This window comes from Ranitomeya variabilis, chromosome 3 (assembly GCF_051348905.1).
Source record: "Ranitomeya variabilis isolate aRanVar5 chromosome 3, aRanVar5.hap1, whole genome shotgun sequence".
Lineage (NCBI taxonomy): Eukaryota > Metazoa > Chordata > Amphibia > Anura > Dendrobatidae > Ranitomeya > Ranitomeya variabilis.
Genome location: NC_135234.1, coordinates 377,264,432 through 377,290,674, shown reverse-complemented (window position 1 = coordinate 377,290,674; position 26,243 = coordinate 377,264,432). Strand labels below are relative to the sequence as shown.

General features: G+C 43.0%; 2 protein-coding genes across 2 annotated transcripts in view; both read right to left on the bottom strand.

The window, feature by feature from the left end:
• LOC143816051 (uncharacterized) overlaps positions 1-16,401 on the bottom strand; it is a 146,582-nt gene extending 130,181 nt beyond the window's left edge. The window contains exon 1 of the mRNA XM_077295995.1: positions 16,269-16,401. Coding sequence (XP_077152110.1) covers positions 16,269-16,381 — 113 coding nt within the window. The 5' untranslated portion in view covers positions 16,382-16,401. The remainder of the gene's footprint in view (positions 1-16,268) is intronic.
• Positions 15,658-26,243, bottom strand: part of TMEM54 (transmembrane protein 54) — a 214,181-nt gene continuing 203,595 nt past the window's right edge. Inside the window, exon 6 of the mRNA XM_077295994.1 lies at positions 15,658-16,632. Coding sequence (XP_077152109.1) covers positions 16,618-16,632 — 15 coding nt within the window. The 3' untranslated portion in view covers positions 15,658-16,617. The remainder of the gene's footprint in view (positions 16,633-26,243) is intronic.

The following is a 26,243-nucleotide window of genomic DNA, read 5'->3' as shown; positions in this document are numbered from 1 at the left end:
TGAAGACCTTGTGGGCCACGTGTCTTGCGGAGCTCCTAAATCAACCCTTATCTCTCCCCTCCCCCACCCAGGGAAGTGGGTAGTTGTAGTTTATAAGAATACACAAACAAGACTAACAATGGAAGATGTACAGGGATAAATGAAAATACAAATCATACAAATATGCACTCACAAACAACAGAGTGGAACACCTGGAAGTAAAGGAAGGAAAAAAAACAAATAGGAGAGGATGAGGATATGCACATAGACCAGTCACCAAGCAACAGCCAACACCTCCAACTCCAAAAATAGGCAGTATGAAACTAACTTAACCAACTAACTGTCTCAAGCCACCTGGCGAAACGTAAGTTGGAACTACTGGGCATTGATATATGGTAATTTATCGTCATCTTTTCATCTGTGGTTCTGTGAGTGATTTGTACTCGGTACCCTTATATGCAATTTTCAGTTGCTTGCCTTTATGGACTTTTATTGCCATTTAAACATTCATGACTGATTTATAAGTACCACCCTGCTATAATTCTACCACTTATTGTTATTTATAACTTGTTCCATATTATCACTAGACTCATTATTTATACATACATTTTTCACTTGGGCTATATCCCCATAGTGGACTATATATAAAGAATTGTTGTACAACATACAGCACCAGGACAGACAGCCCTAAGTTTGTAGTTCACTTGCTGACATTTACCCTTAGCTGCTCCCACCTACTCAAGGGCATCAGGAATATGCATATTGCCCTTTGTGTTAATGCACTTAATTACATTACCCTTGGTTGCTCCAACCAACTCAATGGCACCCATATTAGGTATATTGCTCTTCATTTTAATGCACTAGATTACTAGACAACCTAGAAAGAAACAGGATTTGGTCAATATAAACAGTCAAACTCTGTACCTCAGAATTCTCAACTCACATGAAAAAAGAGGCTTGCCGTGAAGCTAGAGATTGTACTGAAAAACATGCCTACTTCGTTTTCTTCTCCCCCCAGCTGCTGTTTCTGGTTCAGAGGAGTTAATTTATTCTGTAGGCTTGCAAAATATGATTGCCATGACCCCAGTGACTTTACCCTGACAAGATTTTATAAGATATAAATGCTTCTGGAGACAAGGGGGCAATACTATGATGGTCACACCTCCACACCAGGGGGCCATACCTGTGATGTTACCCTTCCAAATCAGGAGCCCATACCCGAGATGGTTAACCTTCCACACCATGGGGCCATGCCATGATAGACACCGCTCCACACCAGGGCCATGCCAGAGATGGTTACCCCTTGACACGAAAGGGCCATACATGAGATGCTTACCACTTCACATCAGGGGGCTATACCTGAGATGGTTACCCCTCTATACCACGGTGTCATACCCTAATGGACACCCCTCCAAATCAGTAATCCATACCTGAGATAATAATAATAATCTTTATTTATATAGCGCCAACATATTCAGCAGCGCTTTACAGTTTAACAGTTTCAAACGCAAGTCATAAGTAAAAACGTTAACAATACAATAATTAAAGCATAATAAGATGACCCTACTCGTGAGAGTTTACAATCTACAATGAGGTGGGGGAGATACAAAGTACAGGAGCTTATTTACAATGATGTATTTACAATGATGGTCCAGCCATTTTCAGGGGCTGGGGGATGGATGGAGAGAGTGAACTGGGCTACACACGCGCCCTTACGCATAAATGAATTTTATTAGGGAATGTGATAGGCCGCTCTGAACAAATATCTTTTGAGGGCGCACGTATAACTATGCAAATTGTGGATGGTCCTAATTTCTTGGAGTAGAGCATTCCAGAGGAATGGTGCGGCGTGGGAGACGTCTTGGAGTCAGGAGTGGGAGGTACGGATTATTGCAGAGGTTAGTCAAAAGTCATTTGCAGAGCGCAGTAGAGATGAGCGGTGTTCGAGTCGAACTGTTCGGCAATTTCAAATTCGAGCTGTTTTGGGCGGTGTTCGAATTGATCGACGAACTCGAATAATTTGCTTAAAATTCGGCTGTTTGAGTTTCTGTTCGATAACTGTTCATTCACCAAAAGCCTAACTTGATTTGCACATTAAAACTGCTTATCATTGTTAATAGAATGTTTCAGTGTATAGTGGGCGGGTGGGGAGGGGGGGCGGGGGATAGATCTGTGTTGAAATAATGCCGATCTTTTTTTCTTTTTTTTTCTTTCGTGCATTTACAGTGGGGCAGTGCAGTCTCTCAGCCTATCAGCAGTGCACACACACACACAGCAATGTGCATGTGATGCACACAAGCAAGGGCATGTGTCATTGGCTGTGTATGTCACATGTCCTTGCCCTATAAGAACCAGCCATTTTCCCCGTCGCCACAATTTCCTCACTGCTGCAGCTTAGTGTTAGATGGCACCGCTGCTGCTGTGGGCGCTATACAGTCTAAGAGTCTTTTTTGTGAGCAAATTTTCTGAGAGATAGGTTTACGGAGTCGGGACTAGTTGTAATATCAGCCCTTTTCAGGGTAGGCCGCCTGTGAAGCTAGCTACACCGCCTGTGTATCTAAATTTTTACTGCATCTAACCCAGTAAATCGTTTTGGGCCTAGGAGCAGTGTCTGCACGTCAGCGGAGCAGCCCGCATGTGAAGCTACACCGCCTGTGTATCTAATTTTTAACTGCATCTAGCCCAGGCAATACTTTGGGCCTAGTAGCAGTTTCTGCTACTCAGCAGAGTACCCCATCCGTAAAGCAAGCTACACCGCCTTCTTCCTTTCTCAATCTAACCGCTCGGCTCTGGGGTGTCCACTCTCCCTCCAGCTCTGTCCTTCTCACAGGTGGACTACCGCGTGTATTCACACTGTGGCGAATCTTTTGGCCCAGGCATAAGAAGTCGTCGAGGTAATGGATAATATGTGCCCGCTTAGAAACGTCCATGACGACCCATTAGAGGAAGCAACTAAATGCCTCAAATAGTGAGCAGGATATGGAGCACCCCATGGGGAAACAGCGATCTATGTAGTATGCTCCTTCACAAAAGCAGCCCAATAGGTGCACACTATTCAGAGGCACAGGTAGTAACCGGAACGCCCCCTCAATGTCTGTTTTGGCCATTAGGGTGCCCCTTCCCAACTTCTTGACCCTCCTGATTGCCTCGTCAAAGGAGGTACAGTATATAGTACTGTACTTGGTTCCGCGTCGATGTTGTCGTTTACTGACCTGCCCCTTGGATATGACAAATGGTGGATTAGTCTGAATGTATTGGGTTCCTTTTTTGGTATGACTCCTGACAGGGATACCACTACGTCTTCTAAGGAAATTGTTCTGAATGGACCCGCCATTCTACCTAAAGATATTTATTTTTTAAACTTTTTGTCACGATGTCTGGGTGTTGGTAGGCTAATTTTAGATTTTTACTCCAGCCTTTCTTGATTTTAGAAGGGCATGACATGCCTATATCTGTGTCTCCTCCTCCTTTTACACCTCCACCTATTTTCTTTTCGTATGACTATATGTACTTGTGACTTTTCCATGTGTTTGTTGTGTCTTCTGAGCAGTTTGTCAGCTTTTGGACACCATTTAAGGTGTTTTCTATGTGTTTGTATGTGTTTGTGTTTGCCTGCCATTGGTTTCAATGGGGTTCGACGGTGTTCGTTGAACGTTCGACGAACATTCGTCGAACACGCCCCAATTCGACGAACCAAACTTGAACACTAGGGGGGTGGCTCAACACTAGAGTGCAGCGGTCGGTTAGGCCGATAGACAGAAATAAGGGAGGAGATGTAAGGGGGTGCCGCACTGTGGAGAGCTTTGTGGGTGAGAACAAGTACTTTGAATTGGATCCTATAATGAATGGGCAGCCAGTGTAATGACTGGCGAAGAGCGGCTGCATCTGAATACCGATTAGCCAGGTAGATGACCCTGGCTGCTGCATTAAGGATGGACTGGTGAGGGGAAAGTCGAGTAAGGGGGAGGCCAATTAATAGAGCATTACAGCAGTCCAGGCAGGAGTGTATCAGGGCAACAGTGAGGGTTTTTGTTGTTTCCATGGTGAGAAAAGGGCGGATTCTAGAGATGTTCTTTAGGTGTAAGCGGCACGAGCGGGCAAGAGATTGTATATGGGAAGTTAAGGAGAGATTGGTGTCAAACGTAACACCCAGACAGCGTGCCTGCTGCCGGGGTGTTATTATGGTGCCACCCACGGAGAGGGAAATGTCAGGTTTAGGGAGGTTAGTAGATGGTGGGAGCAGAAGAAGTTCCGTTTTGGAGAGGTTGAGTTTCAGATAGAGGGCGGACATGATGTCGGAGACTGTGGACAGACAGTCACTGGCATTCTGTAGTACAGCGGGAGTAAGGTCAGGGGATGATGTATATCGTTGTGTGTCATTGGCATAAAGATGGTACTGAAAGCCAAATCTGCTGATGGTCTGTCCAATTGGGGCCGTGTAGAGAGAGAAGAGAAGTGGGCCAAGGACTGAGCCCTGAGGTATCCTGACAGTGAGAGGAGGAGGGGTCGAAGTGGAGCCAATGAACGATACACTGAAGGAGCGGTCAGAAAAGTAGGAAGAGAACTAGGAGAGAGCAGTGTCCTTAATTCCTAGTGACTGGAGCCTAGAGAGTAGGAGATGGTGGTCAACAGTGTTAAAAGCTGCAGAGAAGTCGAGAAGAATGAGCAGAGAGTGGTCACCGTTACACTTTGCTGTCAGAAGGTCATTGGTCACTTTAATGAGTGCAGTTTCTGTCGAGTGTAGGGGGCGGAAGCCAGAGTGTGAAGGGTCTAGGAGGGAGTGAGTGGAGAGGTAATGGGTAGGGTTGAGCGACTTTTATTTTTATAGGATCGGGTCGGGTTTCACGAAACCCGACTTTCTCAAAAGTCGGGTCGAGTGAAATCGGCCGATCCTATAAAAAAGTCGGGGTCGGCCGAAACACGAAACCCAATGCAGTGCAATGGGATACTGTTGTGAACTCTATTTTTGGGCTCCCTCTAGTGGTCACAAGTGGTAATGTGTAGTGTTGTCTTTCTGCAGGTGGCAGCATCAGCTGGTTCGTTATCCTTGGTTGGTTTCCTATTTAGCTCACCTGGATACTCAGTTCCTTGCCTGCTACCAATGTATTTGTTAAATATTAATTAATTGAAATATTCTTGGTCTCGATCCTGTACCGAGCTTATTGTTTCATGCTGACGTTACAAAAGCTATTTATGTATATAGGAGCTCAGAGCATAAGTTCACTCCATATACAGGCAACACGTGATCTGTAGAGAAGATATATAAGCGTCTCTTAGGAGGGTGTGGGGGTCTTTTGTCACGCGGGACTGTCACCTCCCATCTTCACCTCATTCTCTCCATGGATGTCTGACGAGGAAGCAACAGCTGGTAGCTGCAGCCATGATGACCTTCAAACTTCAGACACACAGACAGATGGCTTCCATTCAGGACTTGGGAAAGAGGGGTAACTAATGCTGTTCTCTACACATGGACAATCCGTTCGTAACTATTTTCATCTGTTTTATGTTTTTGCTGCAAGGTGATTTTTCTTTGGACAATCAATAAACCACTATACTTTTTATGTGAATATGACGACATTTTTCTTTTAAGAATAACGCACCTGGTTAAGTCCTGATTTAAATGAATGTGCAGAATAAGCATATTTAACATTGCCGAAGCCAGCCAGTTTTGATTTTTGTGCTATTTTTTTCGTGAATTTCCTTCATTTTTGCACACGGGGGGAAGACAGAACAGTTTGCAAGATTTTGTGCAAGTATTCAGAAATTTCACTTCAAAACTTCAAGTCACAAAGATCTCAAGAAGAACCTATGACTTTGTAAACGTAACAGAGACTAACAGGTGTTAGTTGAATTGACAAGTAGTAGGAGTACTACAAGTACCGGACGTGTTGAAAATAGACGTGCTAAAAATAGCCGTGGTCAAGTGAAGTTTGGAGCCCAGCAAAAGAACTACAAGCTGAGATTTCAAGGTAGGACAAATGGATTTGATTGATTCATATGCTAAATCAAGTCAGATAGAATTTGTAAGTTTGTATAGATCTAGTGTAGAAATATTTTGGCTTTGTTTATATGCGGAATGCAGAATAGCAAATATGAAGTTAGGTTCTAAGCTAGTATCTAGGAAAAAAGAAAAAGAGCACCTGAAAAATATATTACATATGGTTAATGTATTTCATGAGTTTGTTACAGAAAAGTCCAAAAAAGACAGTGTAGAAAGAATTTCTAAGAAAAAGGAAATTAATGATGTCCCCAAGATTGAGTGTAAAGTAAAGAGTGAGGAAGATGAAGAGGTGACGCACGTGTCTGTTATGACCACCCAAAGTGACCTTGACTTTGTGGCTCATGATGAAAAACAAGATGGAGGACACGTAGGAGACCTGACAACTGACAAAGATGATGTGGAAAGGCCACTAAAAATAGAAGACGACTCAGAGGCCCAACTCCAAACTAAATCTAGGAAGACTTTGTTAAAATTATGTAAAATCATTCCTGCATATGATGACAAAATTGATGTGTGCAGAAATTCAGAGATTTTTGAAAGTTTTGCCGATAAGTATGATCTGACTAATCAGGAGAAAAATAAATTATTTAAAATTTGGCTTCCAGTAAGTTTCTCCAGGAAATTCTCACTAAAAATGCAGAATGAAGAATTCCATGAAGAAATGACTGATGTAGAAAGATTAAAAATTTTGATATTCTGTGGATTAAAAGAAAATGATCCAGATCTTGATATTCTTCTAAAATTGAGGATTGGCCGGAAAGAATGTACTTTTACATTCATGTCCATTTTTGAAAGGGTTTACAAACTGATCAGTACTAATTCCAGTAGAAAATCAATGATAAATTGTTTTGTAAACAAATTCAGATTCCTAAATCCTGTATCTCGTGTTATTGAGTCACAAAAAGGTTCTTTATATGAATGTGTGCAGTCTATTGAATTTTTTAGAAAACATGAGAATCTTGAAAGGAAAACAAATCATACTAAGGTTTTTAAACCAGACAGAATTGTATCTTATCAGAAGCCAAAATCAAAATCTCCAAAGCTGACCCAAAATCAAATCTATGAAGAACGAAGAAAATTACATATCTGCTACAAACCCTATGAGTCTTCCACTGAAGCTGCACTGAAAGGGTTAAAAGCTGGAGGTTCAGATTTCCCTGTAAAAATGGCGGAAATTGACAGACAGAAACAAGTGGTGAGTATCCCCGGGCCTGTTCAACTGAACACTCCATTATCTCAGTTCATAAGTTTAAAGATGATTTTATTAAATAGTGCTGTCCAACAAATTATCAACAGAGAGGTAAATTTTGGGTTAGGAATTGGCTAAAAAAATGTAATCAATTATATGAGGTGTAGGGGAGTTATACAATGTATTATTTATTAATATGTAATTATTTTATACAATATATTTCTGCAGTTATATATATTAATATAGTATACAGTAAATACTGTAGCATATTTATAAAAGTAGAGATTATAGTAACTGTGTTTATGTATATATATGTATGTATACATGTATAGTGAAATAATTAGAATTTATTCCAGTAATACTTAGAATTACATTAATTACATATATTAAATATATGCATATGTATAACATATTTAAATTATTTTGTTTCTGAATAAATATGAAATTAACCTTTATCTTTTATTTTTCCTTAGAGTTTTCATTTCAAAAACAGGAATTGAGAAAAAAAAACCTTTTTACACGAATTTATGTTTTATTTACACAGGAAGCTATAATAACTGCATGATTGTATATATTTAACACTTAAAAAAAAAATAATACATAACTAATAAACTAAAAACTTGTTTTTTTCCTTTGCATGGAAATAATGTAGTTTTTTTCCTCCACTGCATGGTGCATGATGTGAACAGCTGTAAGTTAAAATATCATATATCCTTGTTTTAGGGTAAGGAGAATTTGAAGCTCCTCAGCCTTTACATTCAAACGGATTCAGTTGCAGACCTGTACTAAATATAACTGTACAACAAATGCACACATTTCATATGGAAGAGTCCTATCTATAGGTTAGAACATAGTGTTAAGTTAGATAGTGTTAGAGAATAATATTTGGGGAATATTCAAATAAATATTAGAATACTAAATTTAATAGTATACAATGCGCATTGATTGATCGATAATTAGGACACAATATTTTGGGTTAATATACATGTTGTTTATATGTGAAATATGTATTGTCAACTTCTATGTGAATCATAGTTTGAGTGACAGATGACAGATGTGTAGCAGCTAAGTGCACTTAACGCAAGAATGAAGTGTAACGTAAGGAGCGTGGAGCGTGGTACGTGCAGTATGTAAGAGGCCTCATGATTTATGGTATGTTGAGAGAAAGAAAGAAAATAACAAAAAACCTTGTGTGTATGAAAATAAGAGTCAGTTAAATTACAATGTTAAGATATATATTTAAATATTATTTACTCAACATATTTCTATATTTCTTTAATTATTATTTCTTGATTTAGTAAATAGTGAATAAGTGCAATTACACATCAATATGGTTAAATTATAATTTTTTTATATCTAGTGGTTTTTTTTAGTTACATAGATGGGTACACATTTTCAAACAAATATATGGCACAAGCTGATATAACAGTTCTAAAATTAATTATTTTAAATTTTGTTTTTTACAAATTTATTTTTTTCATAAAATAATATTTTTTGATATTAAGGGGGAAATGTGTTTTTGATCCAGATTACATCATCACATTTCATCAATACCTCTTTTTTCACACATTTAAAAAAAAAAAAAAAAAAAGAAATATTAATAAGGTATTATTGGGTACAATACAATAAGTATTATAAAAGTCATTTTTTCCTCTAATGAAGGTTATTATATGCAAAGTTGCATAATTTCAATATTTTGGTAATCCAAGGTTATGACAACATCTAGATAATGGAAATATTAAAGGGAATGTGTTACTGAGACATAACCTTTGCATTCATCATCAACATATAAAGGCCTTATTTTTATTTTTATTTTATTCTCATTTTTCATTTTTCACTATTTCTTATTTTTATTTGTTTATCATTTTTATTTTTCATTTTTCATTTTTTCTTCAATTTTTATTCTCAATTTTTCATTTTTTATCTCAAGAAAAAGAAAAATCAATATTTTATAAATTAATGTCTAATACAAGTATATTGCTTTATCAAATATAATGATCATATGGTTTCATTATATAAGAAATGTTTCAATTCTGAGTTAAATACAACAATTTCTTTCACTCATTTATTCATTTATTCATATTTATATATATACATTCTTATTTTGGTTCATGGCTACACATTCTTAAATATTATTGGTTATAGGTTATTAATAAAGTTTTAGTAATATCAGCACTTGTTACATAAAAGACATACTGACATCTATGGGTTCATAAAGAAATTACACCCATGACATAAAAATGTCCTTTTACATGAAGAATATGGTTAATAATATATTATCATTTTTCATTATTATTATTTTATTTTTCCAAATATATTATTGAGTCCATATTAATATTCCGATAATTATATGGATATTATTGATTGCTATGGTAAGCTATGATATTATAGGTTAGGAAAATTACCAGATTTGGTATAGAATAGGGAATGAAGACTTCAATCAAGATATTAAAGTTATGTTAATAAAGACTTTGTATATTTTTAAATTCAATTAAAAGTTACAAGAAGAAAATCCGTTATCCAGAAGATTCACAAGGTAACAATGCTATGATTTCTGAGTAATAATAGACTGTGTCGAATACAATTCATGTCACCATTCACAACTACAGCATCCATCACTGACAAGTATGAGTACAATATCTTACCTGCCAACCACGGAGAGGACGATGATCCTATGATGCTAAGATGAACTGTATTATTATGTTCCAGTGGTTTCCTATCACCTATAAGACTTCCATGAAAGCTGATGAACATCAGGTGATTGTCAGGACGCTACAACCCTGACATGTGTCCGGTGCACCAAAGATTGGTTATGGTGCTATATTTAGCAGGGAAGAGTCAATTTAACCCTTGCTGTGCTGACCAAAAACACCTGTTCCAAGACCACTACGGATGATATGGAGATTCCAGATGATTTCCAAGGCGAGCCAATGTAAGTCCAGGTTTTTAAAGGTGACATTGCACAGATATTAAAGCTACATCACATCTATGAACTTTGTTTCCTTATCAATATTTGAATTTATGGACTTTGATTGACACATGACACACAGTCTCTACAACATCTACATGCTATCATCTATTTCATAAGAATTATAATAAAGATTGTTTAAAAAGAACCAAGGAGAAGACATCAAAATGAAGACCAGATGACATCAGATGACATCAGACCAGAGATGCTTCAAGTAGATATAGGGAAGTATAATCATATATATTTTATATGAATATTGGTCACGGCTTACCATAACATGAATTTACATAACATTATATTATTGAATACGTAGAACAATATTATTATTATTATTATTATTGATATTATAAACACTAAATTATTTTGCTAAAGAAGAAGAAAAGAAGAAAGAAGATTTTATTAATATATTTAATTTGAGGGTTCCAATCAATGAATGTCTGTCACCCTCAAAAGGGGGAATTGTTAAATATTAATTAATTGAAATATTCTTGGTCTCGATCCTGTACCGAGCTTATTGTTTCATGCTGACGTTACAAAAGCTATTTATGTATATAGGAGCTCAGAGCATAAGTTCACTCCATATACAGGCAACACGTGATCTGTAGAGAAGATATATAAGCGTCTCTTAGGAGGGTGTGGGGGTCTTTTGTCACGTGGGACTGTCACCTCCCATCTTCACCTCATTCTCTCCATGGATGTCTGACGAGGAAGCAACAGCTGGTAGCTGCAGCCATGATGACCTTCAAACTTCAGACACACAGACAGATGGCTTCCATTCAGGACTTGGGAAAGAGGGGTAACTAATGCTGTTCTCTACACATGGACAATCCGTTCGTAACTATTTTCATCTGTTTTATGTTTTTGCTGCAAGGTGATTTTTCTATGGACAATCAATAAACGACTATACTTTTTTATGTGAATATGACGACATTTTTCTTTTAAGAATAACGCACCTGGTTAAGTCCTGATTTAAAAGAATGTGCAGAATAAGCATATTTAACAGTATTCAGTGCTCTTCAGATTCCTTGTGACTACCTTGCTCCCAGTCTCTCCAAGACAAGCTAAGTTTTTGTTTGTTCATTTTTGATTTTCAGCATTTATCATGTTTCTTGTCCAGCTTGCTAAAATGTGATTTCCTCGCTTGCTGGTTGCTCTAGGGGACTGAGTTTCTCCCCCCACACCGTTAGTTGGTGCGGGGGTTCTTGAAATCTCAGGGTGGATATTTTGTAAGGGTTTTTTACTGACCGCACAGACCCCTTTCCTATTTTCTGCTATCTAGTATTAGTGGGCCTCATTTGCTGAATCTGCTTTCACCCCTGTGTATGTGCCTTCCTCTTACCTCACCGTTATTATATGTTGGGGGCTTCTATATCTTTGGGGATTATTTCTCTGGAGGCAAGAGAGGTCTTTCTTTCTCCCTAGGGGTAGTTAGTTCCTCAGGCTGGCTCGAGACGTCTAGTATTTTTAGGCACGTTCACCGGCTACCTCTAGTGTGTTGGATAGGTTCAGTTTTGCGGTCAGTCCAGTTTGCCACCTCCCTAGAGCTTGTCCTATGTTTCGTTACTTAGTTGGAGTAATTTGTGATCCTCAACCACTAAGGATCATAACAGTATAGCAGGCCAAAAAGTGTTTAATGCATCGCAGAAGTGGGATAAAAAGAAGACCTGAGTACATTTTTTTTTTTTTCCTCCCGCTTTTCCTTTGCTGCAGTCTGTTTAGCTTCTTTCATCCCCTTGAACTCTGGGTGGTTTTGAGCTCAGCTGCAGACATGAATGTTCAGACTCTGACTTCTAGTGTGGATCATCTTACTGCACGGGTGCCAGTTGGTTCACCAAGATAGATCTCCGTGGTGCGTATAACCTTGTGCGCATTAAGCAGGGAGATGAATGGAAAACAGCATTTAATATGCCCGAAGGCCATTTTGAGTACTTGGTGATGCCTTTTGGACTCTCTAATGCTCCTTCTGTGTTTCAGTCCTTCATGCATGACATCTTCCGAGAATATCTGGATAAATTTATGATTGTTTATCTGGATGACATTTTGGTCTTTTCTGATGATTGGGATTCCCATGTGAAGCAGGTCAGGATGGTGTTTCAGGTCCTGCGTGCTAATGCTTTATTTGTGAAGGGCTCAAAATGCCTCTTCGGAGTACAGAAGGTCTCCTTTTTGGGTTTTATTTTTTCTCCTTCTACTGTGGAGATGGACCCAGTCAAGGTCCAGGCTATTCATGACTGGACTCAGCCCACGTCTGTTAAGAGTCTTCAGAAGTTCTTGGGTTTTGCTAATTTTTACCGTCGTTTCATCGCTAATTTTTCTAGCGTGGTTAAACCTTTGACGGATTTGACCAAGAAGGGTTCTGATGTGGCTAATTGGTCTCCTGCGGCCGTGGAGGCCTTTCGGGAGCTGAAGCACCGGTTTTCTTCGGCTCCGGTCTTGTGTCAGCCAGATGTCTCTCTCCCCTTCCAAGTCGAGGTTGATGCTTCTGAGATTGGAGCAGGGGCTGTTTTGTCACAGAGAAGCTCTGATGGCTCTGTGATGAAGCCATGTGCTTTCTTTTCAAGAAAGTTTTCGCCTGTCGAGCGGAATTATGATGTTGGTAATCGGGAGTTGTTGGCTATGAAGTGGGCATTTGAGGAGTGGCGACATTGGGTCGAAGGAGCTAAACATCGTGTGGTGGTCTTGACTGATCACAAAAATCTGATTTACCTTGAATCTGCCAAGCGCCTGAATCCTAGACAGGCTCGTTGGTCGTTGTTTTTCTCCCGTTTCAACTTCGTGGTCTCATACCTGCCTGGTTCGAAGAACATGAAAGCTGATGCACTTTCTAAGAGTTTTGTGCCTGACTCTCCGGGAGTTTCTGAGCCGGCTGGTATTCTCAGAGAGGGAGTGATTTTGTCTGCCATTTCCCCAGATTTGCGACGAGTGCTGCAGAAATTTCAGGCGGATAGACCTGACCGTTGTCCACCAGAGAGATTGTTTGTCCCGGATAGATGGACCAGCAGAGTTATTTCCGAGGTTCATTCTTCGGTGTTGGCGGGTCATCCTGGGATTTTTGGTACCAGAGATTTGGTGGCTACGTCCTTCTGGTGGCCTTCCTTGTCGCGGGATGTGCGTTCCTTTGTGCAGTCTTGTGGGATTTGTGCTCGGGATAAGCCTTGCTGTTCTCGTGCCAGCGGTTTGCTTTTGCCTTTGCCTGTTCCGAAAAGGCCTAGGACGCACATTTCCATGGATTTTATTTCGGATCTTCCGATATCTCAGAAAATGTCTGTCATCTGGGTGGTGTGTGATCGTTTTTCCAAGATGGTCCATTTGGTGCCCTTGCCTAAGTTGCCTTCTTCCTCCGATTTGGTTCCTCTATTTTTTCAGAATGTGGTTCGCTTACACGGCATTCCTGAAAATATTGTGTCTGATAGAGGATCCCAGTTTGTGTCCAGGTTTTGGCGGACTTTTTGTGCTAAGATGGGCATTGATTTGTCTTTTTCATCGGCCTTCCATCCTCAGACTAATGGCCAAACCGAGCGAACTAATCAGACGTTGGAAACTTATTTGAGATGTTTTGTTTCTGCTGATCAGGATGATTGGGTGACTTTTTTGCCATTGGCCAAGTTTGCCCTTAATAATCGGGCTAGTTCTGCTACTTTGGTTTCGCCTTTTTTCTGCAATTCTGGTTTCCATCCTCGTTTTTCCTCGGGTCAGGTTGAGCCTTCTGACTGTCCTGGGGTGGATTCTGTGGTGGATAGGTTGCAGCAGATTTGGAACCATGTGGTGGACAATTTGAGGTTGTCACAGGAGAAGGCTCAGCGCTTTGCCAACTGCCGCCGCGGTGTGGGTCCCCGACTTCGTGTTGGGGATTTGGTGTGGCTGTCTTCTCGGTATGTTCCTATGAAGGTCTCCTCTCCTAAATTCAAGCCTCGCTTCATCGGTCCTTATAAGATCTTGGAAATCCTTAACCCGGTGTCTTTTCGTTTGGATCTCCCAGCATCGTTTGCCATTCATAATGTGTTCCATAGGTCTTTGTTGCGGAGGTATGTGGTACCTGTGGTTCCTTCTGTTGAGCCTCCTGCTCCGGTGCTGGTCGAGGGCGAATTGGAGTACGTGGTGGAGAAGATTTTGGATTCTCGTATCTCTAGACAGAGACTTCAGTATTTGGTTAAATGGAAGGGCTATGGTCAGGAGGATAATTCCTGGGTTGTTGCCTCTGATGTTCATGCGGCCGATTTGGTTCGTGCCTTCCACGCTGCTCATCCGGATCGCCCTGGGGGTCTTGATGAGGGTTCGGTGACCCCTCCTCAAGGGGGAGCACTGTTGTGAACTCTATTTTTGGGCTCCCTCTAGTGGTCACAAGCGGTACTGTGTAGTGTTGTCTTTCTGCAGGTGGCAGCATCAGCTGGTTCATTATCCTTGGTTGGTTTCCTATTTAGCTCACCTGGATACTCAGTTCCTTGCCTGCTACCAATGTATTCAGTGCTCTTCAGATTCCTTGTGACTACCTTGCTCCCAGTCTCTCCAAGACAAGCTAAGTTTTTGTTTGTTCATTTTTGATTTTCAGCATTTATCATGTTTCTTGTCCAGCTTGCTAAAATGTGATTTCCTCGCTTGCTGGTTGCTCTAGGGGACTGAGTTTCTCCCCCCACACCGTTAGTTGGTGCGGGGGTTCTTGAAATCTCAGCGTGGATATTTTGTAAGGGTTTTTTACTGACTGCACAGACCCCTTTCCTATTTTCTGCTATCTAGTATTAGTGGGCCTCATTTGCTGAATCTGCTTTCACCCCTGTGTATGTGCCTTCCTCTTACCTCACCGTTATTATATGTTGGGGGCTTCTATATCTTTGGGGATTATTTCTCTGGAGGCAAGAGAGGTCTTTCTTTCTCCCTAGGGGTAGTTAGTTCCTCAGGCTGGCTCGAGACGTCTAGTATTTTTAGGCACGTTCACCGGCTACCTCTAGTGTGTTGGATAGGTTCAGTTTTGCGGTCAGTCCAGTTTGCCACCTCCATAGAGCTTGTCCTATGTTTCGTTACTTAGTTGGAGTAATTTGTGATCCTCAACCACTAAGGATCATAACAGGATACTATGGTTCCCAGGGTCTGAAGGAGAGGAAACTCTCCTTCAGGCCCTGGGATCCATATTAATGTATAAAATAAAGAATTAAAATAAAAAATATTGATATACTCACCTCTCCGACGCAGCCTGGACCTTACCGCTGGTAACCGGCAGCCTTCTTTGCTTAAAATGAGCGCGTTCAGGGCCTTCCATGACATCACGACTTCTGATTGGTCGCGGGCCGCTCATGTGACCGCCACGTGACCAATCACAAGCCGTGACGTAATTCTCAGGTCCTAAATTCCTAATTTAGGACCTGAGAATTACGTCACGGCTTGTGATTGGTCGCGTGGCGGTCACATGGGCGGCCGCGACCAATCACAAGCCGTGGATCAAAACACGTGAGCACAGCTATAGTGGTGCACAGGTAGGTTCCCAAACCATATGTATGTGATTATAAAGAACCTGGCACTCAACTTGAATATGAGATTTTTATTTTTCTGTAGTACGATCAAAAACGTTTCGGCCTGGTATGGCCTTCCTCCGTTACTACAAGATTATAAGCAAAATAAACAATTTACATCCGTCTGTAGTTACATATGTGAATATATACACACTTGAAAATAAAGTGAAGCACCAAAAAGAAAACAAGGAAACAAGAAAACAAGGTATATACAATGAATCATGCGGTCATAATGAATAGCTTTCTAGAAATCTAATACAACAGGAGGAGCCAACAGTACCACCCAGAGCCCCCTAATGTGGGTGAATAAGGTGAAGAGAGCATAAAAATGTGCGTACCGTACAGTAGAGTAACTGAGAGTCCACTCAGTAGATCTGATGGTTCTATGATTTATCTAAGTTATGAAAAAGGGGGAAAAAAATCCACTGTCTAGATATAAAAACATAGAAATAAGGGTGCACATGTGCACATAACGTGGAGTCCCCTATGAGGTAAGCGGTACCTGGATTATGCTTTTTGAGGCGAGCAGAAAGCACGTCTGAGTGCTGTGAATGAAAGTAAACAGTTTTGGTAAGGCTTAGGGCTATAAGTCGGCGTCACGGTGGCAGAAGGTGGTGGAGGTATTACCTGGTGTTGTGCGGGTCTTGACGCGGTGTCAACCGCTGTCGGCGTGATGCCCGAATGTGAAAGTGTCTGTGCGGCGTTCCTTTAGTGTGAGGCGGCCAGGCCGGAAATGACATACCGGAAGTGGCCGTGTGCCGCTGTCGTGACTGGCAGGGTTATGTCAGCCAACCAGTGGACGCTGACTTAGGGGAGGCGGGACAACTAGATTTGTGTACCGTTACGTGGATACCGCTAGGTATAACGCTGGAGAGTTGCGGAAAGGACGTAGGATAATGACCGCGCTGGTGGAGAAGAAGGGTGATACGTGCTCAATCCACTGTGCCCCGCTGAGAAGAAGAAGAGTCCTGGAGTTTCAATATAGTCGGCTCTAGGGAGACAGATAGACATTGTTAAAGATGCTGAAATGTCAGTAATAAGATTAGATAATATGATACAGATTTCTTTATAGTAACATAAGATAACAATAAGATACACATAGACGGTAAACATCTTTGGTAGGTAAAAGGAGGGGTTTGTGACTGATAAAAGAAAAAGAGAGGTACCAAACCTTATATGAAAGTGAGGTCATAATCTCTATTGAGACCTCTAGGATGTAGGGTATCGAGGGTATGGATCCAAAAGGATTCCCTCTGTTTAAGGGAAGCCAGTCTGTCACCTCCACGTCTGGGTAATGAGATCTGTTCAATTACTTGAAACATTATTGTGAGATGTTATGACCTTTAGATATGAAATGCTGTGGGATAGGTAAAGGTTTGTTCCCACATCTGATCGTAAATAAAAATCTCATATTCAAGTTGATTGCCAGGTTCTTTATAATCACAATCACAAGCCGTGACATCATCTAAGGCCCTGAACGCGCTCATTCTTAGGAAGGAAGGCTGCCGGAAAGAAGCCGAGGGTGAGTATATTCCTATTAGGTATATACTCACCCTCGGACGCACCCTGCTTTGTTCCGGCAGCCTTCCTTCTTAAGAATGAGCACGTTCAGGGCCTTAGATGACGTCATGGCTTGTGATTGGTCGCGGCCGCCCATGTGACCGCTCACGCGACCAATCACAAGCCGTGACGTAATTCTCAGGTCCTAAATTCCTAGAATTAGGAATTTAGGACCTGAGAATTACGTCACGGCTTGTGATTGGTCGCGTGGCGGTCACATGAGCGGCACGCGACCAATCAGAAGCCATGACGTCATGGAAGGCCGTAAACGCGCTCATTTTAAGCAAAGAAGGCTGCCGGTTACCAGCGGCGATGTCCAGGGGCCTCCGGAGAGGTGAGTATATCAATATTTTTTATTTTAATTCTTTATTTTACACTTAAATGTGGATTCCGATACCGATTTCCGATATCGCAAACATATCGGAACTCGGTATCGGAATTCCGATACCAGATTCAGAAGATCGCCGACCTCATGGCCGACCCCACACAGGGGTCGGGTCGGGTTTCATGAAACCCGACTTTGCCAAAAGTCGGCGACTTCTGAAAATGGCCGACCCGTTTCGCTCAACCCTAGTAATGGGTAAGGCAGGAGTAGACCAGGCGCTGCAAGAGATTAGAGATGAAGGGGAGGTTGGAGATTGGTCTGTAGTTATTTGTGCAGGATGGATCAACAGAGGGTTTCTTTAATAGTGGAGTAATGATAGTGTTTGAAGGAGGATGGGAAGATGCACGAGGAGAGGGAGAGGTTAAAGATTGTAGTTAGGTGAGTTGTGACGACTGGAGGAGGTGTGAGGGAATGGGGTCAGTAGTGCATGTAGTTGGACGAGAAGAAGAGAGGAGCCTGGAGACTTCTTCTTCTGTGATGGGATCAAATGTGGAGAGTGAGCCAGAGGAAATGCAGGGAGAGATGGGAGTCACAGCACTTAGTGGCTGGGAGCGGATTTCCTGACGGATATTATCTATTTTCTCTATAAAGTGGGAGGCCAGGTCATCAGCACAAATGTCTGTGATAGGGGCTTGTGCTTTTAGCCTGAGGAGGGAGTAAAAGGTGTAAAAAATGTTCTTGGGGTTGTTGGATAGTGAGGAGATCAGAGTGGTGAAGTAGGTCTGTTTGGCGAGGTGAAGGGCAGAATTATAGGTTCTTAACATAAATTTGAAGTGGATGAAGTTTTCTGGTGTGCGAGTTTTCCTCCATAAGCGTTCAGTACTTCTACAGCATCGCTGGAGAAGCCGAGTTTGCAATGTGAGCCAAGGCTGTTTTACTCTGTGCTTGGAGGTTCTGAGGGTGAGGGGTGCTACTTGCTCCAGGGTGCTTCTAAGAGTGTCATTGTAGTGGTGCACAGCCAGATCAGGACAGGAAAAAGTAGAGATTGGTGACAGTGATGAGTGTAAGGAGTCTGAAAGTGTATGAGAGTTAATAGCGTGTAGATTTCTGAATGTGTGGTAGGTAGGAGTGTGCTGGGGTGGGCGAGGGATTGTGAGCGCAAAGGGGAGAATGTTGTGGTCAGAGAGGGGAAGCAGTGAGTTATCTAGGTAGGAGATTGAGCAGAGCCGGGCGAAGACCAGGTCAAGGGTGTTGCCGTCTTTGTGTGTTTTAGAAGTTGAGAGCTGTTAGAGGCCGAGAGAAGTGGTTACTGGTTAGTGATAGAAGCTGGGATGCAGATGTGAAAGTGGGGCTGCTTATGGGGATGTTGAAGTCTCCCAGGATAAGGGATGGTTACCGCTCAACACCAGGGGTCCATACCTGAGATGATTACCCCTACTGACCAAATTATAAGCAACTTCAAGGACCACTAAAAAGAAAAAACAAATAACTGCTCCTTTTTTGCATATGTATTATATAGATACTGTACATATAATGACCACATGACAGCTTATTCTGAAGTGTAATTGAAAATTTAAGTATCTTTCACTAATATAGATACAGTACACATAATGACCAGAAACAGTGTATCCATATGACAGCTTATTCTGAAGTTTAATTGAAAATGTATGTATCTTTCACTGATAAACACTAATTTTAAGATCTCTTTACCCTTACAACCATTTTCAAAAAATTCCTGAAATGTTTGAGATGTGGAATAAGTGATTATGAAGCACCACTTACATCAAAGGTATACAACAGGTTGATACTAGAAAATATCCCATCATAATGGTCGATGTAGTCAGTGATGGACTATGCTGTATTTTATGGTGTAACAATAATAATTAATAATAATTTTTATTTTTATAGCACCAACATATTCCGCAGTACTTTACAAGTTTAGTGTGGACTTTCACAGAAAATAAGGACATTACAGAGTAAACTTAATTACAGTATATACTCGTGTATATGCCGAGTTTTTCAGCACATTTTTTTTTCTCCCGCTGCGGGCTCTGTCTTCCCACCAAGTGTCCCGCTTTCCCGCGCGCGGTCCCTTTTATCCCTGACCCACCCCCCTACAGTTGAGTGCAAAGGTCTATCCAGGTCAGAAAGCTTTCCCCCAGCAACAATGGTGACAGCCCCGATGGTTCCGGAACCGACACGAGAGAGTCATCACCGGCCCGGTCCATCTTCCTACACTCCCCTTCTCCTTTTTCTCGCCATTCCACAGGCGAGTGTTCGTGTAACACATGTGGGCAGTCTTCCTTTTCTTGGACAATTTGCTGCCAAACAAATTGGTCCTGATTGTATCGATTGGGGGGTATTCCGGCTGTTGTACGTTCGGAGCGCCGTAAGTCAGAAGGAGTAGTTGAGTCACCTTGGGTGATTGAGTCAGGTTGCATAGGTGAGGGCGGTAGCGCATCCGTTCCCACTGGGGCAGGTTCTTTGGGAACTTCAGGTACTGGTTCCTCCCATAGCTCTTCGGGTGGCTGTTCAGGATTTTCTTCTTTCTTCCTCTTATCAATCTACTACAACTGGTGAAAGAATTTCAGGTGCATCTTGCACCTCCTCTACCTGATTTGGATCCTTTGACAGACAGGGCCGAAGCATATTCCGGTGGACTATACGGGTAGTGAAATTTTCTTCCCCTTCAGGCTGGATTTTGTAAACGGACCCTTTGGAGCTTATCCAACGCTTCACCCGGTACGGGGTCTTCTCCAACCGATACTCTAGCTTGTCCCGTGGACATTTTTCTCATGCTAGTACACGGTCCCCAGCTTGGAGTTCTGCCCCCGCAGCGGAGTCTTTTCTGCATGTTCTAATTCCTGAAATCTTGTCTGCACTAGGCGATGTAGAGTCTGTAAACAATGGCGATGTTCTCGAACTCAGGTGGACAACCCGTCCACGGGTAGCCCTCTCCTGGATCCAGCTCCAGCTCGGTGATTTCCTTCCCTGAACGACCAAATAGTAAGGTATATGGAGTATAACCGGCAGTCCTATGGGTGCGGTTGTTGTACACCCACACTAACTAAGCTACGAACTCAGGTCACCAAGCTTTCCGGTCTTCTTCCAGAGTTCTCAGCACTTGAATAAGGGTACCGTCACACATTGAAATTTTCATCGCTGCGACGGCACGATTCGTGACGTCGCAGCGTCGTATGATCATCGCTCCAGCGTTGTAGACTGCGGTCACACGTTGCAATCACGGCGCTGGAGCGATGCCGAAGTCCCCGGGTAACCAGGGTAAACATCGGGTAACTAAGCGCAGGGCCGCGCTTAGTAACCCGATGTTTACCCTGGTTACCAGCGTAAACGTAAAAAAACAAACAGTACATACTCACCATCTGATGTCCGTCAGGTCCCTTGCCGTCTGCTTCCTGCTCTGAGTGCAGCCGTACAGTGAGAGCAGAGCGCAGCACCGCTGCGCTCTGCTCTCACTTTCCGGCCGGCACTCAGAGCAGGAAGCAGACGGCAAGGGACCTGAAGGACACCGACGGGTGAGTATGTACGGTTTGTTTTTTTACGTTTACGCTTGTAACCAGGGTAAACATCGGGTTACTAAGCGCGGCCCTGCGCTTAGTTACCCGATGTTTACCCTGGTTACAAGCGAAGACATCGCTGGATCGCTGTCACACACAACGATCCAGCGATGTCAGCGGGTAATCAAGCGACGAAAGAAAGTTCCAAACGATCTGCTACGACGTACGATTCTCAGCAGGGTGTCTGATCGCAGTAGCGTGTCAGACACAGCGATATCGTAACGATATCGCTAGAACGTCACGAATCGTAACGTCGTAGCGATGGAAATTTCAATGTGTGACGGTACCCTAAGGGTGCAGTTGAACTGTTCACAGGCTCCATTCCCCTGGGAATGATATGGCATGGTGAGAGACTTCTCGATCTGGTACAGACACTGTAATTCTTCCATCACTTTCCCCATAAAACAGGCCCCCTGGTCAGAATGAATTCACTTTGGGCAGCTGTATACTTGAATGCAGTTTTCACAAATGGCATGCGCAGCTGATTCAGCAGTTTGATCACATGTTGGAGTCACGACAGCGAACTTCGTGAAGTAGTCTGCCATCACCAAACAATACTCGTACCCCTGATGCACTGGTTAAATAGTCAGATAATCTATCATAAGCACCTCCAGAGGGGCTGACGTCATGATAGTTTGTGTGGAAGCTCTCTACTCAGGAGGTTTCACCAACTCACAACTCCTGCATTGCCTACAGGTCTCTTCCACTACGGCTTTCAGTCGGGGATGATATATTAATCACTGTAGCCACTGAAAAGTTTTCTCCTGGCCGAAGTGTGCTCCCCTCTCATGTGCCTCGGTAGCTACTTTAGATAGCATCGTCTCCGAAATTACCACCTGCCAAGTGACATCTAACTCCTGTTGTAGTTGAACTTTCCGATATGGTAGTCCATTTTTCATTTGTAGCCTCTCCCATTGTCGTAGAATCCGCAGAGTCTCTGGGGACAGGACATTTCTCTCTTCTTGATTGGGAAGTTGCTTAGACGTTACCAACTGTCTCAGCTGGGCCAGTTCTCCATTTTCCTGTTGTAACCACATCCATTCATCACGAGATCATCCCAAGACACTTTCCCGGGCCACCACTTGCACCTGTTCTTGCGTGGCTTCCACCATCCTGGCAGAATCTCGGAACAAGGGGATCTCCTCATCTTCTAATTCCTCATCTCTGTTTCGCCCCGGGCATCCATATTTCACTCTGGATAAGGTGTCCACATGAGTGTTCTCAGCCCCCCTTTTGTAGGTGATTTTATATTGAAACTTTGCCATTCTTGCCACCCTTCGTTGCTCCAGAGCTTCTCGTTTCGCATTTTCCAAATGGGCCAAAGGGTTGTTATCGGTACGTACCAATACTTCAGACCCGGACAGGTGAACTTCTCCGTCATAGCCAACGCCAGCAGCTCTAACTTGAAGGAACTGTAATTGTTAGGATTTCATTCGGAATTATGAAGGGACCGACTAGCGTAAGCGATCACCTTCTCTCTCCCATCCTGGATCTGACACAACACAGCCCCAAGTCCATGCAAGCTTCAATTGGTGTGGAGAATGAATGGTAGAGAGACGTCCGCATAAGCCAACACAGGTGCTTTGATCAACAGTTTCTTTAGATCTTGAAATGCCTTTTCTTGTCCTTCTCCCCACTAAATAGTCCGGTTCTTGGTGCCTGAGACTATTCCCTTTAATAGCTCAGTCAGAGGGTTCACTATGCGGGTAAAATTCTTCACAAAGCATCGATAACACCCGGTCAGCCCCCAAAATACCCGGACATCTTTCACCATTGTCGGGGTAGGCCAATCTTGTATTACAGCAATTTTCTCCCGGGATTGTTTCACTCCTTCGGTAGAGACAATGTGACCCAGGTACTCTATTTGAGTGAGAAACATGACATTTCTGAGGCTTTACTTTTAGACCGTGTTTTTGAAGGCGACAGAAGACCTGTTCCATCTTTTGTAAATGGTCCTCAAACAAAGCGGCATAGATTATGATGTCATCTAAATAGATGAGCATGGCTTCAAAGTTTAAATCACCTAGACACCTCTCCATCAATCACTGAAACGTTCCAGTGGCGTTGGCCAAACCAAACAGTATCTGGTTAAATTCATACAGTCCCATAGGAAGTATAAAAGCTGTCTTTGGCCGGTCCTGCTCTGACATCGAAACTTGCCAGTAGCAACGAAAGGTGTCTCAGTCCAGTGGTGGTGACAGGGATATAGCTACCCGGCTCTGGGTGATTCACCTGGTCAGATACTGACCGCGCACTCACGGCAGACAGCGTAACGGTGCTGGTAAAACCCTCAGTCGCAGGGGTGAGTGAGCACACCGATTTACGTCCCTCGCGGTCAGTGTGTGTGCAATGGCAGAGGAGGTGCAGCGCAGGCCTGTACTATTGCGTAACCCCAAGGAGAGTGAGTCAACCTCCTGCTGAGCGCTCTATCTTCACACCAAGTGTCCCGCTTCCCGCGCACTGTGCCTTTTATCCCTGACCCACCCCCTACAGTTGAGTGCAAAGTTCTGTCCGGGTCAGAAAGCTTTCCCCCAGCAGCAATGGTGACAGCCCTGATAGCTCCAGAACCAACGCGCGAGAGGCACCACCAGCCCGGTACATCTTCCTACACATACAAGGATGGGAGGGGGGGAGCCAAGCATGCCAGGAGAGGACGGGAGAGCCACACATACCAGGATGGGGGAAGCCACGCATATCAGGACAGCTTCGGGGGGAGCCACGCATAGCAGGACAGCTACGGGGAGGAGCTACACATACCAGGACAGTGAGAGGGGAAGCCACACATACCAGGACAGCGACAGGGGGAGCCACACATACCAGGACAGTGATGGGGGAGCCACGCATACCAGGACAGGGATGAGGGGACAATGCATACCAGGCTTATACTCATGTCAATAAGCTTACACAGCTTTCCGAGGCAAAATTAGGTGCCTCGGCTTATACTCAGGTCAGCTTGTACTCGAGTATAAGTGTAAGTCAGCGATAAAAGGTGGGAGTCAGATGGGGAGAGAGGATCACCAATCGGGATGTTAAAGTCCCCCATCATGAGAGTGCGGATATCACAGGATAGACAGTTTGGAAGTTAGGTGACAAAGTGATCCAGGAAATGATGGGAGGAGCCCGGTGGGCTGCAAAACGCTAGTGTGACTCCAGTCTTAGGGTACTGTCACACTCTGCAACTTTCCAACAATCACGACCAGCGATACGACCTGGCCGTGATCATTGGAAAGTCGTTGTGTGGTCGCTGGAGACCTGTCACACAGACCGCTCTCCAGCGACCAACGATGCCGAGGTCCCGGGTAACCAGGGTAAACATCGGGTTACTAAGCGCAGGGACGCGTTTAGTAACCCGATGTTTACCCTGGTTACCAGCGTAAAAGTAAAAAAAAAAAAAACGTACATACTCACATTCCGGTGTCCTTCAGGTCCCTTGCCGTCTGCTTCCCGCTCTGACTGAGTGCCGCCGTAAAGTGAAAGCAGATCACAGCGGTGACGTCACCGCTGTAATCTGCTCTTACTTTCCGGCCGGCAGTCAGTCAGAGCGGGAAGCAGACTGCAAGGGACCTGAAGGACACCGGAATGTGAGTAATTATGTACGTTTTTTGTTTTTTTTTACTTTTACGCTGGTAACCAGGGTAAACATCGGGTTACTAAGCGCGGCCCTGCGCTTAGTAACCCGATGTTTACCCTGGTTACAAGCGAACGCATCGCTGGATCGTTGTCACACACACCGATCCAACAATGACAGCGGGAGATCCAGCGACGAAATAACGTTTCAAACGATCTGCTACGACGTACGATTCTCAGCGGGGTCCCTGATCGCTGCTGCGTGTCAGACACAGCGATATCGTATGGATATCGCTGGAACGTCACGGATCGTACCGTCGTAGCGATCAAAGTGCCACTGTGTGACAGTACCCTTAGACACCAGGCACAAACATACTGTTCTCCTTCCTCTTAAAGCAGAATCACTCTTTCTTAAAGTCTACACAGCTATACCAACAAAGCTGCAGGAGTTCAAGGTCCACCCCTCCCAAATTCATGCCCTCCTCTGCTTATTGCTCTGGGGGTTTCTTTCTCACAAGTTTGTATATCTTTTTTCAACCCATTTTCATAATTTGCAAATTTGAACCATTTACAGTAATCTGGCAGACCAGCAGTTCTTTTGATTTTCCATGCTTCAGATTACAACAGTGCAGCACAAGGATTTATAAAACCTATAAGCACTACAAAACCATTGGCCCACATTTACTAATGCTGTCTAACATTTAGACAGCACAAATGTAAACGATTCTGTCAAATCTGTCAAATCTATCACAGTGAAACATACTGTTTTATTGAGTTAGTACTTCTTGCTAGGCACTTTCTATTTGTCATAAAAGCTCGAGGCTGGCTTCCATTATACCACGTTTGTATGCAAAAAAAAATAACTGGTGCACACTTAATGAATATGTGGTATTTGACATATTTGTCTAAACATTCATTCTTTGCTAGACACTTTACAAAAGTGTCTATAGTGACACAAAACTGCATGTGCAGCAGAATTTTGATCTTTCTATTGTTTATTGATGCGCAGACACTAATTATAACTAAATGAACCTGTCATGTTCCATAAACGCAATTAATCTGCAGAAATGGGGTTAATCTGCAGGTTAATGGCATTCTTAAGCTGTGTGGCCATCACACTGAAAACACGGCTACCAAGAAAAAATTAACTTTATTCCTCTCAGAAGCCTCCGGCTTTCAGTCATTGAGGCAAGGCTTCAGTCACCACTCAGTAGATAGAGAGTGACTGCTTCACCCACGCCCCGGCACTGACTGACAGAAGGCTCAGTAATGATTCAATACTGACCCAGCTGTCAGTCAGTGGAAGGGCATGGTTACAGCTGCTGCTCACTATGTACTGAAGCCTCGCTAGCCAGTTCTCTATGACTCAAAGCCAGAGGCTGCTGGAAGAAGTAAAGTTAATTTCCTCCAAGAGCCCGGATTTTCAGTATGGTGGCCCACATCTTTAGAACTCTATTAACCTGCAGATTAACACCAAATGTCCATGCTAATAGCATTTTTGACATGACATGTTCCATTAAACAAGGCAATGCCAATTAATGTTGGTTTTGAATGTCTACACTTGCCGGTTTG